The following is a 15,913-nucleotide window of genomic DNA, read 5'->3' on the forward strand; positions in this document are numbered from 1 at the left end:
GCAGGCACATGTAGCCTCCCACCCAAATTTAAACCAAAGCTGTTCCTGGCCACATCCCCAACAGGCCTTTATTTCAATTTGGACAGTCATGGCTTCTCTCAAAGAATCCTGGGAAGTGTATTTGGTGAAGGCTGCTGAGAGTTGCTAGGAGACACCTTGTTCCCCTCACAGAGCTTCAGTCAGAGTGGCTGACTGTTAAACCCTTCTGGCCACTGGAGCTCTCTCAGTGGAACAGGAGTCTCCTCTCAGCACCCTTCACAAACTACACTTCCCAGGATTCTCTGAGTGAAGCCATGACAGTCTCAAGTGAAAACAAAGTCCGGTGTGGGTGTGGCCCCCTGATTAGGCAATCCAAACAGCTGTGAGTCTGGCTTTTAGAACACTGATGGTTGGTTCTTACTGAGCATGCCCAGCATTATCATAGGGTTCCAGCCAAAATTTCTTAAATTAATTAAAAATCAGCTAGGCGTTTTTTTAAGTTTACAATTGCAGAAGATGAAGGTCATCGTATGGGGCAAGGTCAGTATTAGGATTACAGGTACTTTGTGAATATGGCTGATTTTTAATGAATTTCAACAGATTATGAGAACTCTGAGAGAAAAAAGTCCAAAGGGGCTCTGGGGTTTTTTTTCTCTCTTTTTAGACTTTGAACTCTCTATTCTCTCTGACTGTTTTGTGTATCGCCATGAAAATTGAGAGTGTTGTTAAGCAAGCGTTTCTGAGTCCAGGACTATACGTTTTGTAAGGTTTTGTTTTGAAATGAGCTTATGGGAAGCATCAGAATGGCATGAGGGTATTTTCAATTTAACATTGCAGAATGTGAAAAATCCATGCTGGCTATAGTATACAGCCACTCTTGTGTCTGTATAATATACAGGGGGTGGTACTAAAGGGACTACAAAGGTAAAATTTAATGTAGAAGTCATAAAAGCAGTGTCAGGCTCTACCTTCAGTCCCTCCCAAAGGCTCTCTGGAACAAGATCGTTTTCAGAAGTCTTCGGAAAACCAACAGGGAGGGAGCAGAGCAGACTTCTTGGGGTAGGGTATTCCAAAGCTTGGCGGCCACAGCTGAAAAAGCTCTCTCCCACATGCCTGTCAGTCTAACATCTTTATGTTTAAAATTTATTTAAGTGTGGTGAAATTTTCCAACATATTTTCTCAGTAAATACTTCTCAGAAGTTTGGGGTCCCTTAATGGTGAATGAAACTGTATTGCAAGTTTAATATTGGTGGAAGAAGGAAGCAACAGATTAAAAGAGGAGGGCTAGATGAGGAGTAGGAACAAAGGCCATTGCTTTCTTCAACAATATTAAAGTGCTTTGGAGAAGGTCTGTAGCTCAGTGGTAGAGCACATGATTTCCATGCAAAAGGCTGCAGGTTCTGTCCCTGGTATTTCCAGGTACGGCTGGTGAGGACTCCTGACTGAAATGCTGGAGAGCTGCTGATAGTCAGTTTGACGATCCTGAGCTGGATGGACTGCTGAGCTGGATGGACTACTGGTCAGAGCTGGCATAAGGCAGGTTCCTATGTTATCAAAACTGAAGTATAGTTGCATCCAAAATTCACAGATAGGGAAATTGGGGCTGCCATTTTGCTGAATATTCTTCAAAAGTTGAGGAAGACCTTGAAAAAGAAAACTTTCACAAATCTGTTAGAAAATTATTTTCTGAGAAATTCTGGCTCAGCCCTAGTCTGGCCCCTTACTCCTTCCAGTCCTCTACCCTGAGCCCATTGCTTCCTTCACCCACCAGTAAGAACGAATAATATTTATTTATTTATTTATTGCATTTATACCCCACCTTTCTTTTCATATTAGAAACCCAAGGCGGCTTACATATGATCCCCAGGTGGTCTCCCATCCAGGCACTGACCAGACCTGACCCTTCTTAGCTTCAGCAGGAGCTGGCCTCATGTGTCTTCAGACCATAATGTTGTCTTTATGTACTGACTGAGTTGAAATTCCTCAGAAGAGAATTTTCTGAGTAGTTTTCTGAGGACAATTTTCTGAGGATCCCAGCAAATATTTAATGAAATCACACACACACACACACACAGTTGCACATCAGGTGGAGAATATGGGGAGGAAGGCATTTTCATGCAGCCCTACAAAAATTTAAATTCCCAAGATTTTGCTGAAATGTGTATATAATTTTTCATCTCTATAAAACACAGCAATATGATCTGACAAGCAGATTTGCTGTCTGTGAAGGAACTATGAAAAAGTAAACATCTGTACAGGTAAAGTGTCGTGCCAGTTGTATCTATGAGAATGAATTCTTCTGCTGTACTGTACCAGGTGTTTTTTTTAAAAGGAAACTTAGCCTTTTCTGTATAATACAGCCAATGGTTTTCCATTCCCTTACTCAATAGGTAACAGAAACCCGGACTGGTCCTCTTGGCTGCAGTAACTATGACAACCTAGATTCTGTCAGTTCTGTTCTGGTACAGAGTCCGGAAAATAAGATTCAGTTGCAAGGTACGTGGGTGGAATTTTGTTAATTTCTTGTAGGAAGATGTTTATAGGGATATCTGTCATTTTTTCAAAAACTTCTGCCTCAACAATGTATTCCATGGGTTAGTTCAAACATTAATATATACTTTCCTGATCTTAAACTGGTGAGAAATTATCAGGATTTATTTATTTATTGCTAGGGTAGAAAGGTCAGGCATGTGAAACCTGTGGAACTTCATGGTTCAGAGTTGGTCTAGATCAAAAGAGTTCAGATCACACCATATTTTATCATTACTTATTACATTTTCATCTCATCCTTCTCTGAGAAGCTTAGAGCAATGTATGCTGTCTCCCCAATCTATTTTATCCTTACAACAACTTTGTAAAATGTGTTAGACCAAGAGCGATAGAGAGATTTGCTGAAGAAGGATATGTACCCAAATCTTCCAGTCCCAAATTTGCCACTTTATCCACTACACCACACTCCCTTCAAGGCAGTCATCATCTATTCAGCTTCATCAGAATATTAGAAATGTAAACTGAAAACTGACCTAAACAGAATGACAGCATTTTTAAAAACTACCTGTCTTTTCCATGGAAAGCTCATAATCAGAAAACTACAGACTAATCTGAAGTCTCCAGGGCCAGTGCCAAAGGGTGGCCAGATTGGGCCCTGGCCGATGACCTCTGCAGCCCAGAGGGCCTCCTCCTTAGGGTGTGGGGGTAACATTCCGCTTCTGCGATCCTTGGCAGAGTCTACTCCCGACCCTGCCACAGATCACAGAGACAGAGTTCCCAGCCTCCCCTACAGACCATGCAGGCCTGTGGTGCCTGCCCGCTCCACCTACCTCTCCTCCCTTTCTGTGAGTGCTCTGTGCACTGCGCCTGCAGCTGCCATTAACCTAGATGAAAGCAGAGGCTTCTCTAAGGGGCTGATGCCCCTACTGCCATCTTGATTGATGGTAGGGATGTGCGCACACACAGTGTAGCGTGCATGCGTGCCATCAACAAAGATGGGGTATCAGCAGCAGGGGTATCATCCCCTTAGAGAAGCCTTTGCTGCCAACTTGGTTGATGGCAGCGACCTGTACTCCCAGCACACAGGTCATTTGCAGAAAGGGAGGAGAGGTAGGTGGAGTGGTCCCGCACAGTGTGTAGGGGGGTGCAGGGAGCAGGGAGTCCAGGGCAGGCTGGCGCCCAAGGGTCCAGTCATGCCTGGTGCCAGCCCTGGAAATCTCCATCCACTTTACTTGTATTAAGCATATTTTATTCAACAGGGACTTACATCTGGAACCACACCCTGTAGCATCTCAGTAGATCTGATCTGGTAAAACTTGCTTGCCAAGCAAGACGCTGCTCGGCACCAATAAAGATGGCAACATCTACTTCATTTTTTTTACTCTGCATATACAAGTGGACTAATGGGCAACAGTGTTGCAGTGTTCACCCGCATACTATCATCTTCTCCCACTATGTACTGCTGAATGGGGAAATGATAATATCATAGAGTTGGAAGGGATCTTGAAGAACATCTAGTCCAACACCATGCTCCTTGCAGGTTTTAGGAGGACAACTTGACATCTTTTCTCAAAAGGTGTTATGAACTCCACCAGTAGAGGTGTGGAACATTGATAATTTAGCATCATGCAGGTATATAGCTCCAGACTGGATCTCAGCACCTACTATGGGCCATGATGTTTATGCCTTGCAATTCCCAACACTATCCACAATGGCTGTTCACTAAACTGTCTCATGATGTCCTCCTGTAAAGATGTTGGCACCCATGCAGTGGCCTTCACTGGCAGAAGCTATTTACCCACTAGTGAACCAGTTGATGAGCAACCATTGCTAAATGATGCCATGTTCACATGTCAGTAGCAAAACAGTGTTACATATTTCAGATTTATGGACACACCTGTTATGGGACTCCATCAAGCTAAAATACCCATATAATCTGAAGGAGAAATAAACACATTAAGCTAAAGTACCTATATAATCACAAAAAGAAGATAGCAATTGAAAGCATAGAACATAGCTTCTGATTGCTTACCCCCTGTTTTTCAACACATCCTTGCTTACCTGGTCATTACAGATATGGCAGAGCTTGGAAAAGTTACTTTTTTGAACTACAACTCCCATCAGCCCAATCCAGTGGCCATGCTGGCTGGGGCTGATGGGAGTTGTAGTTCAAAAAAGTAACTTTTCCAAGCTCTGAGAAATGGATATGAAGTATAAAGCACTCAGCACTGGTGTGAAGCTTATTGAAATTCTTTTCATTTCCCCCCAAACTTTTACAGACACATTGTGGTAAAATTGCCACAAATCCAAGGCAAATTTGGAGGCTAGGTTTGTCAATCTGAGCAGTTCTGAGGGGAAGTTAAAAGCAACATTATTTTATACATCCTCAGATCGCCAATATGTTCCACCTAATACACAATTCAAGGCAATTAAATGTGGAGATTTCTGCTGAGGGGATGGAAAGATGAATTTTGAAGGAAGCCTAAAGATTTGGCAAAATAAGTCTAGCAAAATGTCTCAGGGAAGGAAGACTGAAACATCTCTAGTTCATGGACAGGACACAATTTTCTTTTTGAGAACTTTAGTGAATAGCCAACAAAATTCAGAACAGACCCAGGAATGGTATGAGAGAGGGGGTAACAAACATTATGCCCTCCAGTTGTTGTTAGACTATGACTCTCATCATCCCTGACCATTGGGCATGCTAGCTGTTGTTGATGGGAAGTGGAATCCAACAACAGCTGGAGGATTAAACTAGTTTGGGCCATGTTCATGTCTGCTTGGGCTATTCTCTGTGAACCCTTTGAGGGTGTAAGACTTTCTCCTGAAAGCAGCAGCAGCAGCATGTATCCAAATGAAGATTCTCCAGGTGTTGAAGCCTGTGCAGGTTAGAAATGTTGGCTGCCTGAAAATAACACTTTTTGGGTCTTGGGACAGACAGTGACAATTATCTTCCAACTGAACTGACATATAAACTCAACAATCTCCCTCCACTTCTCACATAATAGGACAGCCTATCTTGAATATCACATTGTACGCCTGCTATTTTGGGGCAGTTTGATAGATGATCCTGTCATTTTCATTGGGGCTCATATCTTTACTGTGTTTATGGAAATTATTTGCCTTTTGGAAGCTGCTGTCCCCATGCTCGACATAATATTTGTCAGTAACATGCTTAGGAAATTGGTTGTTACATCAATCATAGATCTGTTTTGATATATGCTGTTGGATCTCTAAAGTCAAAATCATAGCACACTGAGTTGCTTTTAAAAACCATTTCATAGTCAGTGTTGCCTTGATGAATAAAGGACACCACATAGCCCTAAGTATTATTTGCATTTCCCCTCCAAATTACTTTTACATGTATATATAGATTGCCAATGAAATTAATGAATATTGACAAGAAAAAGAGAAACACAAGTTATTTTCAGCTGTATTTTTAATTCACTAATAGGCAAAAAAAAACCCTTGCAGTTTAAGAATGTACCAATAACCAACAGATATTTCTATCAAACTTTTAAAAGAAGGGAAATTGGGCCGCTATAGCGAATGTAACAAGGGAGCAGGAGACCTGACCTCCTCTCTGAGATATTGTACTGCCCTAAAGATTTGTAAAAATGGAAACACAATTTGGGTTGGTCTTTCACAATCCAATCTACTTCCTGTGTAGCTTGGAAGAATTTGCAAACGTGCCTCTGAATTGGCTGTTGGTATGTTCATAAACCACAAGGGTTTGGGGGGTTTTTTTGCCTATAAGTGAATGTCTCTGCTTTTTAATCTGGCAGGTAAGAAATGGGATTCTGTGCAAGTTTGCTGAGAATGGATTGACCATTTGCATGCTTATTGAGTTCAGTGGGATTTACTCCCCTGCAATCATATTTAGCATAGGTGAAACTGATCAAGAGGAGGGGGAGGGAGGGCAGAGGGAGGGAAGGGGGGAGGAGGAGGGAGAGCAGAGGGGAGGAGGGGATGTGAATAGGTGGAGGAGAGGGCAGATTTGATCATTGGCATGCTTATTGAGTTCAATAGGATTTCCTCACATGCAGTCATGTTTAGGATAGGATAAACTGACCACAGGGGAGGAGGAGAAGGTGGAGAGATGTCTGGAATAGTGAGGGGAGAAAGAGTTGGGGAGAGGGGGAGGGGGAGGGGAGAAGGAAGGAAGTGGGGAGGGGAAGGAGAGGAGACGGTAGGGGAGGGGAACGGGAGGGAGAGGACAGGGAGAGGTGAGGGGGAGATGGAGGGGAAGGGCATGTTTGATCATTTACATACTCATTGAGTTCTGTAGGATTTGCTCCTGTGCAATCATGCTTAGGATAGCTGAAACTGACCTGGGAGAGGGGCAGGGAGGGGGAAGGAAGGAGGATGGCGAGGAGGAGGGGGAGGGGAGGAGATTGAGTGGGTGGGCACTAGGCAGAAGGAAAGCCCCTTTCCAAAAGGAAAACATTGCTAACAGTATCATTATTTGGGGGGGTTCCCCCAATGTTTATTCTATAGCACATGCATGTACTCTCCCACCCAAATTTAAACCAAAGCTTTCACTGGCCACATCCACACCAGACATTTATTCAACTTTAAACAGTCATGGCTTCTCCTACAGTGTCCTGGGAAGTGTAGCTTGTGAAGAGTGCTGAAAGTTGCTAGGAGACACTCTATTTCCCTCACAGAGCTACAGTCCCCAGACTTCTCTGTGGTGGTGCTGACTATTAAACCACTCTGGCTACTGGAGCTCTGTCAAGAATTTTCCAGGATTCTTTGGGAGAAGTGATGACTGTTTAAAGTTGAATAAATGTCTGATGTGGATGTGGCCCCCTGATTACCCAAGCTAAACAGCTGTAAGTCTGCTTTTAGAACATTGGCATTTGGTTTTTACTGAGCATTTCTGCACTATCACAGACTCCAATATTAAGTTTCTTAAATTAATTAAAAACCAGCCATGCATTTTTAAACTTTTAAATTGCAGAAGATGTACTCTGTGAATATGGCTGAGTTTTTAATTGATTTCAACAAATTACAAGATCACTGACAGAAAAAAAAGTCTAATAGGGGTCTGGATTTTTTTACTCATGTTTCAGATTTAAATTATGGATTCTCTCTGAGTGTTTTGTGTATTGCCATGAAAATTTAGAGGGTTGTTAAGCAAACGTTTTTGAGTTAAGATCTATACATTTTGTAAGATTTTGTTTTGAAATGAGCTTATGGGAAGCAGCAGAATGGCATGGGGGATATTTTCAATTTAACATGGTGGAATGTGAAAAATCCATGCTCATTATAGTATACAGGCACTCTCATAGCTGTTGCCATGTGACTTTCAGCCTTCTAGAATATTTTCATTACATGAGTTATTCACTTTCACAAAGACATTGTTTCCCATGATCTATACCAGCTGCAAGAGAACCTTTTTTCCTATGAGGGACCATTGACCCATGAGAAAAATCAATTTGGGACTCCAGGTAATGGTGGGTGGAGGCAGAGACCATTGTGAGAGGAGCCAGAGCTAAAGTGTGCAGAATTAGCAGCATTGCAAGATTGCATAGCTCTGCTTCTCTGTCCCTCTCCTCTGCCTTTCATATATCCACATGAAGCAGAAGAGAGAGGGATTCCCAGAGGGGCAATACGGAAAGCAAGAGTAGGCCCATAGCATCCTGAGAGCCAGATGACACTTTGGTCAAACAGGTGTGTCAGTTTTTTAAAGCACAGCAGAATCCTGCATAGCCTGTGAACATGCATTCTGGAATGAATACACAAACATGGGCAATGATGCCTATATTATGTCACCCTTAACCTCTGTGGGAGGCAGAGAGAGGGAGAAGGAAACTGCTTTTCTCCAACCAAAGGAAGAAGTGGGGCAACTGGAAGTGATGTATAGAGGGCCTCTCTTGAGCAAATATGATTGGAATCAGTGTAAATGCTGCAAGATCAGTTATTGTTGTTCTCTGCCATCCCTATGTCAACTCATAAAATTATATAAAAATACCTAGATTAGATTTGTTTCAATAAGTAAATGACAGGCATATGTTAATATTCAGCAAGAGCTAAAAAGAAACCAGAATAATTAGTAGGAAATTTAAGTAGTGATAGCTGTCTAAGTACCAGCAGATTTGTATAACTAGGTAAAAATTAATGCCTCCCTTCATCTCAGGAGTGCCTACCAGTGAATGGAAACTGATACTCCATTAACATGTATGGAGCAGGGAAAATGGGCTGCTGTGGGGAAAGGCATAGGTACTGGGAAGTGGCATACATCTACATCACACCCTAGATCAGGTGCCCTTCAGACATTGATAATCTACAATTCCAGTCATCATTGATTTTAAGTCATGTTGGCTGCTGCTGATGGGAGTTGTAGTCCAACAACATCTAGAGGGCACCACCGTGACTACCCTTGCCCTAGGGCATTATCCCTAAAGCCTCAGGGCAAATGGAGAGAACAACAACAGTTCTAGACCAGAAAAAGCAAAGAAGCAAATCTCACAGGGTACTGAAGGAAATAATATTATTTATTTTCAAAAGCACTCCAATTTTCTGCTGTTTGTTCCTAATGCATTTTGAGTTTTAACAATCCTTCGTTGCTAAAACAAATTCAGAAAATTCAACTCATGTGTCATAACCTTGATGATTTGAAGATTATATGCCGAATTCTCTCTCTCTCTCTCTCTCTCTCTCTCTCTCTCTCTCTCTCTCTCTCTCTCAATGCAAAGGTATATATTAAACAACATTCTTTCCAAAAAAGATACTCTGGCAAATGACAACTCTCATTCAGGGGACAAAAGGTAACTATTGTCTCTGATGAAAAGTTGCTACTCTCAAAACTCATTGGGCACAACAAAAGAAGTTGGAGTGCTTTTGTAATGAAGCCATGCTATTTCCTTCAGCATCATTTCTTCCCCTGCCTCTCTTTCATTTTTTATCTCCTGACAATTGTGTTGTTCTAATAAGTATGGTTCCTCTGGAATTATGTTGTCCTCTTGGGTTGGACCAGCCCTGACTAGATACTGCATGGTACTCATAGTACAGTGGAATAAGGTAAGCTCAACCCTGCACTCATCAATATTATAAATACATTGTAAAGTGTCCTGTAAATGAGGTAGAAAAACAAACCCTCTTTCATGTGGGAAGAAATCTTTTAAGGAATTGGAGGACAGGATTTGGCACAGCACAAAACTGAACACAGAGTCACTGTCAGCAGGCCTTTCCCTTGGCTGAACTGCTGGATAACTTGTCTGCACAGCTTCACAAAGGTACACCTTGGGAAACATCCCATTACAGGTAGGGAAACTTGTGTGGATTATCTCCATATTTGATCAAGTACTTTAACTTGAAAGGCCAACAGTCTTATCCAAGAGGCACGTCAGAAAAATAACACATTCCTGGGACTTTGCCACTTTGGAGTACAAGCATTAGATCACATGACTAAATGTTGCATCACACATCCGGTATTCTGTTTCTAGCCTAGCCATTTTTAATGGCATTTTTTTGTCATTGTTCCTGCACCATGGAATGCCCTAGTTCTGCCATATGTGAAGCAGCATCTATTAGTGGCTTCTAAAATCTTGTGGAGACATCTTTTTGCCAAGGCTTTCCCTGATCCATAAAACTGGATTCTGTTATTTCTGGATTCATAAGAACATAAGAACATAAGAAGAGACTGCTGGATCAGGCCAGTGGCCCATCTAGTCCAGCATCCTGTTCTCACAGTGGCCTACCAGGTGCCTGGGGGAAGCCCGCAAGCAGGACCCGAGTGCAAGAACACTCTCCCCTCCTGAGGCTTCCGGCAACTGGTTTTCAGAAGCATGCTGCCTCTGACTAGGGTGGCACAGCACAGCCATCATGGCTAGTAGCCATGAATTTGTCTAATCTTATTTTAAAGCCATCCAAACTGGTGGCCATTACTGCGTCTTGTGGGAGCAAATTCCATAGTTTAACTATGCGCTGAGTAAATAAGTACTTCCTTTTGTCAGCTTCTTTGAATGTCCACGAGTTCTAGTATTATGAGAGAGGGAGAAGAACTTTTCTCTATCCACTTTCTCAATGCCCTGCATAATTTTATACACTTCTATCATGTCTCCTCTGACCCGCCTTTTCTCTAAACTAAAAAGCCCCAAATGCTGCAACCTTTCCTCGTAAGGGAGTCGCTCCATCCCCTTGATCATTCTGGTTGCCCTCTTCTGAACCTTTTCCAACTCTATAATATCCTTTTTGAGATGAGGCGACCAGAACCGTACACAGTATTCCAAATGCGGCCGCACCATAGATTTATACAATGGCATTATGATATCGGCTGTTTCATTTTCAATACCTTTCCTAATTATCCCTAGCATGGAATTTGCCTTTTTCACAGCTGCCGCACACTGGGTCGACATTCCTGTTTTTACCTGTTCCTGTTATTATCTGTTTTTATTATGTTGTTCTATTGTTTTCTTCTTCTTTTTTACGATGTTTATGCTAATTTTGTATGGTGCTTTGGGATTTTTGATTTTGTTAAAGATTAAACAGTTTAGAAATGCTTTTAAATAAATAAAATAATATTCTCTCTGAGATGCCAGCATTCCACATCTAGGGGCTTTTTGATGTGTCTAAGAACATTCAAAAATGTGATTCCCTCACCTTTATTTTCAAGTGGTGCCTTCCCAGGAGAACAATACCATATGCTTTGAATACCAAAGAACTACTAAGCAGCTTGTAAAGTACCCCAGGGAAAGGGGGCAGCGGGTTGGAGAAAAACACATTGTAGCGAGTACAATGTGCCTTCCACCATCACCCTAAACTACATTAACCCTAGAGCCTAAGTGGGAAGCGGGACAATGGATATAGCTAAATGGAACTAGATCAAGTACTTTGATGGAATTGGTTTGACAATTTGGCACTCTTTCGTTTGTACACACCTGCAATATATCTGAAAAGTCTGAATGTGATGAGCTAGCAAGGTGACACCTGCTGATATAGACTCTGTACTTGATTGGGTTTGTTTATTTCCCTCCTGTTTAGTTTGCTGTCTTTCTGCAGTGGGTTTCCCTGCATTATTGCTTCCACATATTTCTTGACTGCTATGATCAAGATTGTAAACCTGCTGCAAAGGTCTGTGCAAAGCAGAGAAACTGAGAATCAACAGTACCAGATACCACACCAGTTCTAACTTCCCCATCCAATTGTGACAGTCTCCACGAAAGGAAAGCGATCCAGTGAATTGTCTGTCTGATAAAGACTAGTTACTCAGATTGATTTGTGAAACATATGTTGATAATATAAATACCTCACATTGGTGTGGATGTTATGTGGGTCTTTCCTATGCTGTCAACACCCCACGAGGAAGCAGGATGTCCAACCACATATTTTGGTTTTTTATCATCATCGTCATCATTTTTTATTATTATTGTTCCACACACACTCACCAAGACAGTGGCATTGTACCAAGGGGAAGCAGCTCCCATGCTGCTATGTGTGTAGAATCATAGAATCATAGAGTTGGAAGGGGCCTTGTAGGCCATGGAGTCCAACCCCCTGCTCACAGCAGGAAATCCACAGCTAGAGCATCTCCCGCAGATAGCTGTCTAGCCTCTGCTTGAAGACATCCAGCGAAGGGGATCCCACCACCTCCCTAGGCAGTCGGTTCCATTGCCGAACTGCCCTTACTGTGTGTGAAGATAATCAAGGGGTTACTCTGAACCGGAAGCAAACTGGACATAAAATCCCCATGGTAACAAAGGGCTCTTTGCATGCCTGTATTTCATTCTGAGCAAGTGCCTGTGCGAGTCCACATTGCTGCCATGTAGGGCAATGCCATCTTTCCTGGGGAGTGGGGCCTTGCTTTCAGCCCCACCGCCAATATCACACCAGCTTCCTTCAATTATCATGCACTGCATGCACCTGTCTATAAAGAAATTCCAGTGTGCAGGCTCCTCCTCGAATGCCATGGCTCTGTGTAATTGTACCACATTTAGTTGTGCAGGAACTTGATGACGCACAGCCCTTATCGGGAGTGTAGGCTTTCTACTTCCATTACTGACAACTGTGTGCAACACATGGTTGTTGGAGGAAACAGATGTGATGTCCAGGGAATGGCTAACAGTGTGGCTCCACTCCCCAGTGAACATGGCATTGCTCTGTACGCTAGCAATGTGTGCCTAGGGCTATAGTTGTTATACCAATAATACAAATGGGGGTAGAGTTCAATATTCAAGGTTGACCCAAAATATGACTCATTGCATTGTTGTAAGCAATATGTAAGGTTAAGGCATCCTAGGATTCCCTGTCTTGGTAGTTAAGGTTTGTTGATTTCAAAAGAGTCCCATTGAAGAGGAGAATAAAAGCTTATTGAATGTGCAATAGATGGGCAACAGTGAACTGACCTTAAACATTTCTTACCTATTAATAAGAGCTATTTATCAAGGTTACAATAAGCCACTTGCCTGGTCACCTGTGGCATGTAAGAATCATCATCAGAGAACCACTGGAAAAGCTGTAGTTTTTCTCCCCCTCTTCCTTCTCCCCATCAGGTTATCAATATGTCACAAATGATTATGTGGTATGTGCACTCCAATAACTGCTGTGGATACTTTTGAAAGGCTGCCTTTTATCCGTATTGATTATAGATGGAATTCTGTCAATAGTTTTGAGGAAGCCATCACACTTAGTAAGACAGATTCTTTCTTTCTCTTTCTTCTTCCTCCATCAAGGTCTTCAGCTTATCCTGCCTGACTACTTGCAAGAGCGGTTTGTGCAGGCAGCACTGAGCTATATTGCTTGCAACTCAGAGGGGGAATTTATCTGCAAGGACAACGACTGTTGGTGTCAGTGTGGGCCCAAATTCCCAGAATGTAACTGTCCATATATGGATATTCAAGCTATGGAAGAGAACCTGCTTCGCATAAGTGAGACCTGGAATGCTTACAATAGCGAGTTTGAAGACTCAGGTGTGAAAATTTAAAATCCTTAATTCTATTAATAAACACCCTGTAATTTTATGATAATACTTTTATTGGTCAGAGCAGGTGCAACAATGCACCCCTGCAAATTCTCATTTGTGTCAATGAAGTCTGCACAGCGGTGGTGCACTCTGTGGTTTACACTCATTGGCAATCTGGTATGGTAATGCAGCAAACTCCAGTCAGGGGTGCGGGTTAGAGATTTTATGTGTCAGCTCATTCTGGATCCATTTTTGGTGGATCCCAAACCATCCAGAGTCTGATCTGATTTGAAATGCCCTTAGGATCAAATTAGCCATCGATGGGGACTTTTCCCTCTCCTGTAAGGCTCTTAGTGTGGCAGTGGGACTTCGTTCTGACTGTAGCAGGAGAGTAAAGATATAAGTCTTCCTGTGCGCCTAAAGAAGAATCAGCCCTCACATGCCTATCCTTAAATAACCAGGGTCAGCACAAGTACCACCCAAGACGGACGGTTCTGCTGCTGCAATCCCTGCCTCCCCCCACCCACTAAAGGAATTTCTAGCTACTGTTGACACAGTAGCAGCTCTGTCACTTCATTTCTCCCTTCCCCTCCTTTCCAACTCACTCTTGAGGAAGTGAGCCCTTCCTCAGAGAGAGACATTCTGGGCAAGGTGGCCTAGGAGACTGCCTGCTTTAAATGTTTAATTATTATTTTTTAAAAAAATCTAGCCACTGTAGAGAAGTAGTAGTGGCACAGGCATTCTCGCCCTAAATGCCTCACTCTGAGGACCCGCTTCCTCAGAGAAAGGCACAGGGTTGGGGCAGGTGCTCTGCAGTCCCACAAGAGCCAGGTGGGTGGCAGTCACAGCTGGGTGGCTGGGCAAGCCAGCAGAATAGTGCACATTCAATACTCTGGTGGCTGAGGCATTTGCCTCAGCTTGCCTAATGAAAGAGCCAGCCCCACATATCGTTGTGTGCTAAGTTCTAAGCAAACATCTTGTTTGGCCCTTAGTCCCTGCTGCTGTGTTCTCTGGAACTTCCCTGAGCTCCTGGGAAGTGTTGCACGTGTTTCTGTGACATCACATGATGTTGAGAATGATGGGAAATGTAGTTCTTTACCTGGAGTTCTTGAACTATGAGAAATAAGCACAAATTTCAAGAACTACTTCTACAATTATTTTGCTCATTATTGTCACTGTCAGCATCCTGGTCATAAGTAGGCCAGATAAGAACTGCACAGTTCAGAGGAGAGATAGAACCGAAAATGAAATATCTGTAGAAGTTGTGAGAAGAGAAAGAGCGGAAAATGCTTGGTAGGAAATGTAAATATAACTGAGCGTTGGGATGGCAGGAAGTGCAGAAGTACAGACGAAGAAATCTGAAACCCCAAAGTGAATATGAGAGACAAGAGCACAACATTTAGTGTGTTAGTGGGTACCTTTGTTATGCATGATTAAACCCCATGCAAAGCCCTTCGGGATTGCATGCATTGCATATAACATGGAGGTTCTGCATTTGGTGACAGATGGGAGCAAGCCTTGTGTTTGCAAGCCTGCTCTGCATTCAGAACTTAACATGTAACTCAGGGGTCCTTGTGCATCTACTGGGCTCTGAGGCAGCATCTACTACTGGCACCACTCCAGTCATTTTCATGTACTTTTCTCTGTTGAGAAAACCCATACCTCCAATTACATTATGGAAGGTATCAATGTGATCATAAATTTGCTTTCGACAATGCATAATTCTGTACCTCCGTACTTTGTCTTTTTGAAGGATACTGATGCATCGTATTAATGATTCAACAACAAAAGGTGAAGCCAAATGGCACAAGCGTAGTGATTTTTCTCTGAGGACAGTTCTGTTTGCACTTCCATTACTTTCACTTCCACCGTGATCCATGTTTTTCTCCTGGTCAGGAAAATCACAAACAAAGGAATGCAGAAAATGTGGTGCTCTAGGGAGGTCAGGAAGATCCTTACCCGAACAATCGTGGGATGCAGAAAGATCATTTGGCCTAAGACTGATTTAAGGGATATGTGGGTAAGAGTCATAGGGTATCTGCTTCACATGAAGAAGGCCCTAGGTTCATTCTCCAGGTAGGGCTGGGAAAGAACCTTAGCTGAAAACCCGGAGAGCCACTGCCAGTGAGCGTAGACAGAACACTGAGCTAGATGGACCAAGGCAGCTTCCCCTTTGATCAACATGTTGCCTAAAGTGGCACAAATAATGGCACAAATAGTTACGATAAGGCTCTTGATGTTTCTTAGGCATTCTGTACAACCCTAGGTTGTCATTTGCCACGAGGGATGGGAGCAGGTTGGTGGAACCAGCAGCATCATAAAAATCAGGAATTTGACTAAGACTAAACAAAGGTCGAATGCAGGGAAGGCAAAGGCGCACACTTGAACAGTAGGGGGATGGCTTCCTATGAGATGTGAGTCTCTAAAAGTAAGTGCTGAAAGCTTGGCAAACTATGACTTGGCAGCCATTAAATCAGCCATGACCAACATCTCTAGTGTAGACTTGTTCATATATGGACGTGACTCCGATGCCACTTC

General features: G+C 42.8%; 1 protein-coding gene across 2 annotated transcripts in view; it reads left to right on the forward strand.

Annotated features, from left to right (window-relative positions):
* Positions 1-15,913, forward strand: part of BRINP3 (BMP/retinoic acid inducible neural specific 3) — a 360,329-nt gene that overhangs the window by 259,500 nt on the left and 84,916 nt on the right. For both annotated transcript variants that reach the window (XM_061634005.1, XM_061634006.1), the window contains 2 exons: positions 2,370-2,475; positions 13,146-13,382. In XM_061634005.1, coding sequence (XP_061489989.1) covers positions 2,370-2,475; positions 13,146-13,382 — 343 coding nt within the window. The remainder of the gene's footprint in view (positions 1-2,369; positions 2,476-13,145; positions 13,383-15,913) is intronic.

The sequence above is a fragment of the Rhineura floridana genome, chromosome 6, assembly GCF_030035675.1.
Source record: "Rhineura floridana isolate rRhiFlo1 chromosome 6, rRhiFlo1.hap2, whole genome shotgun sequence".
NCBI lineage: Eukaryota > Metazoa > Chordata > Lepidosauria > Squamata > Rhineuridae > Rhineura > Rhineura floridana.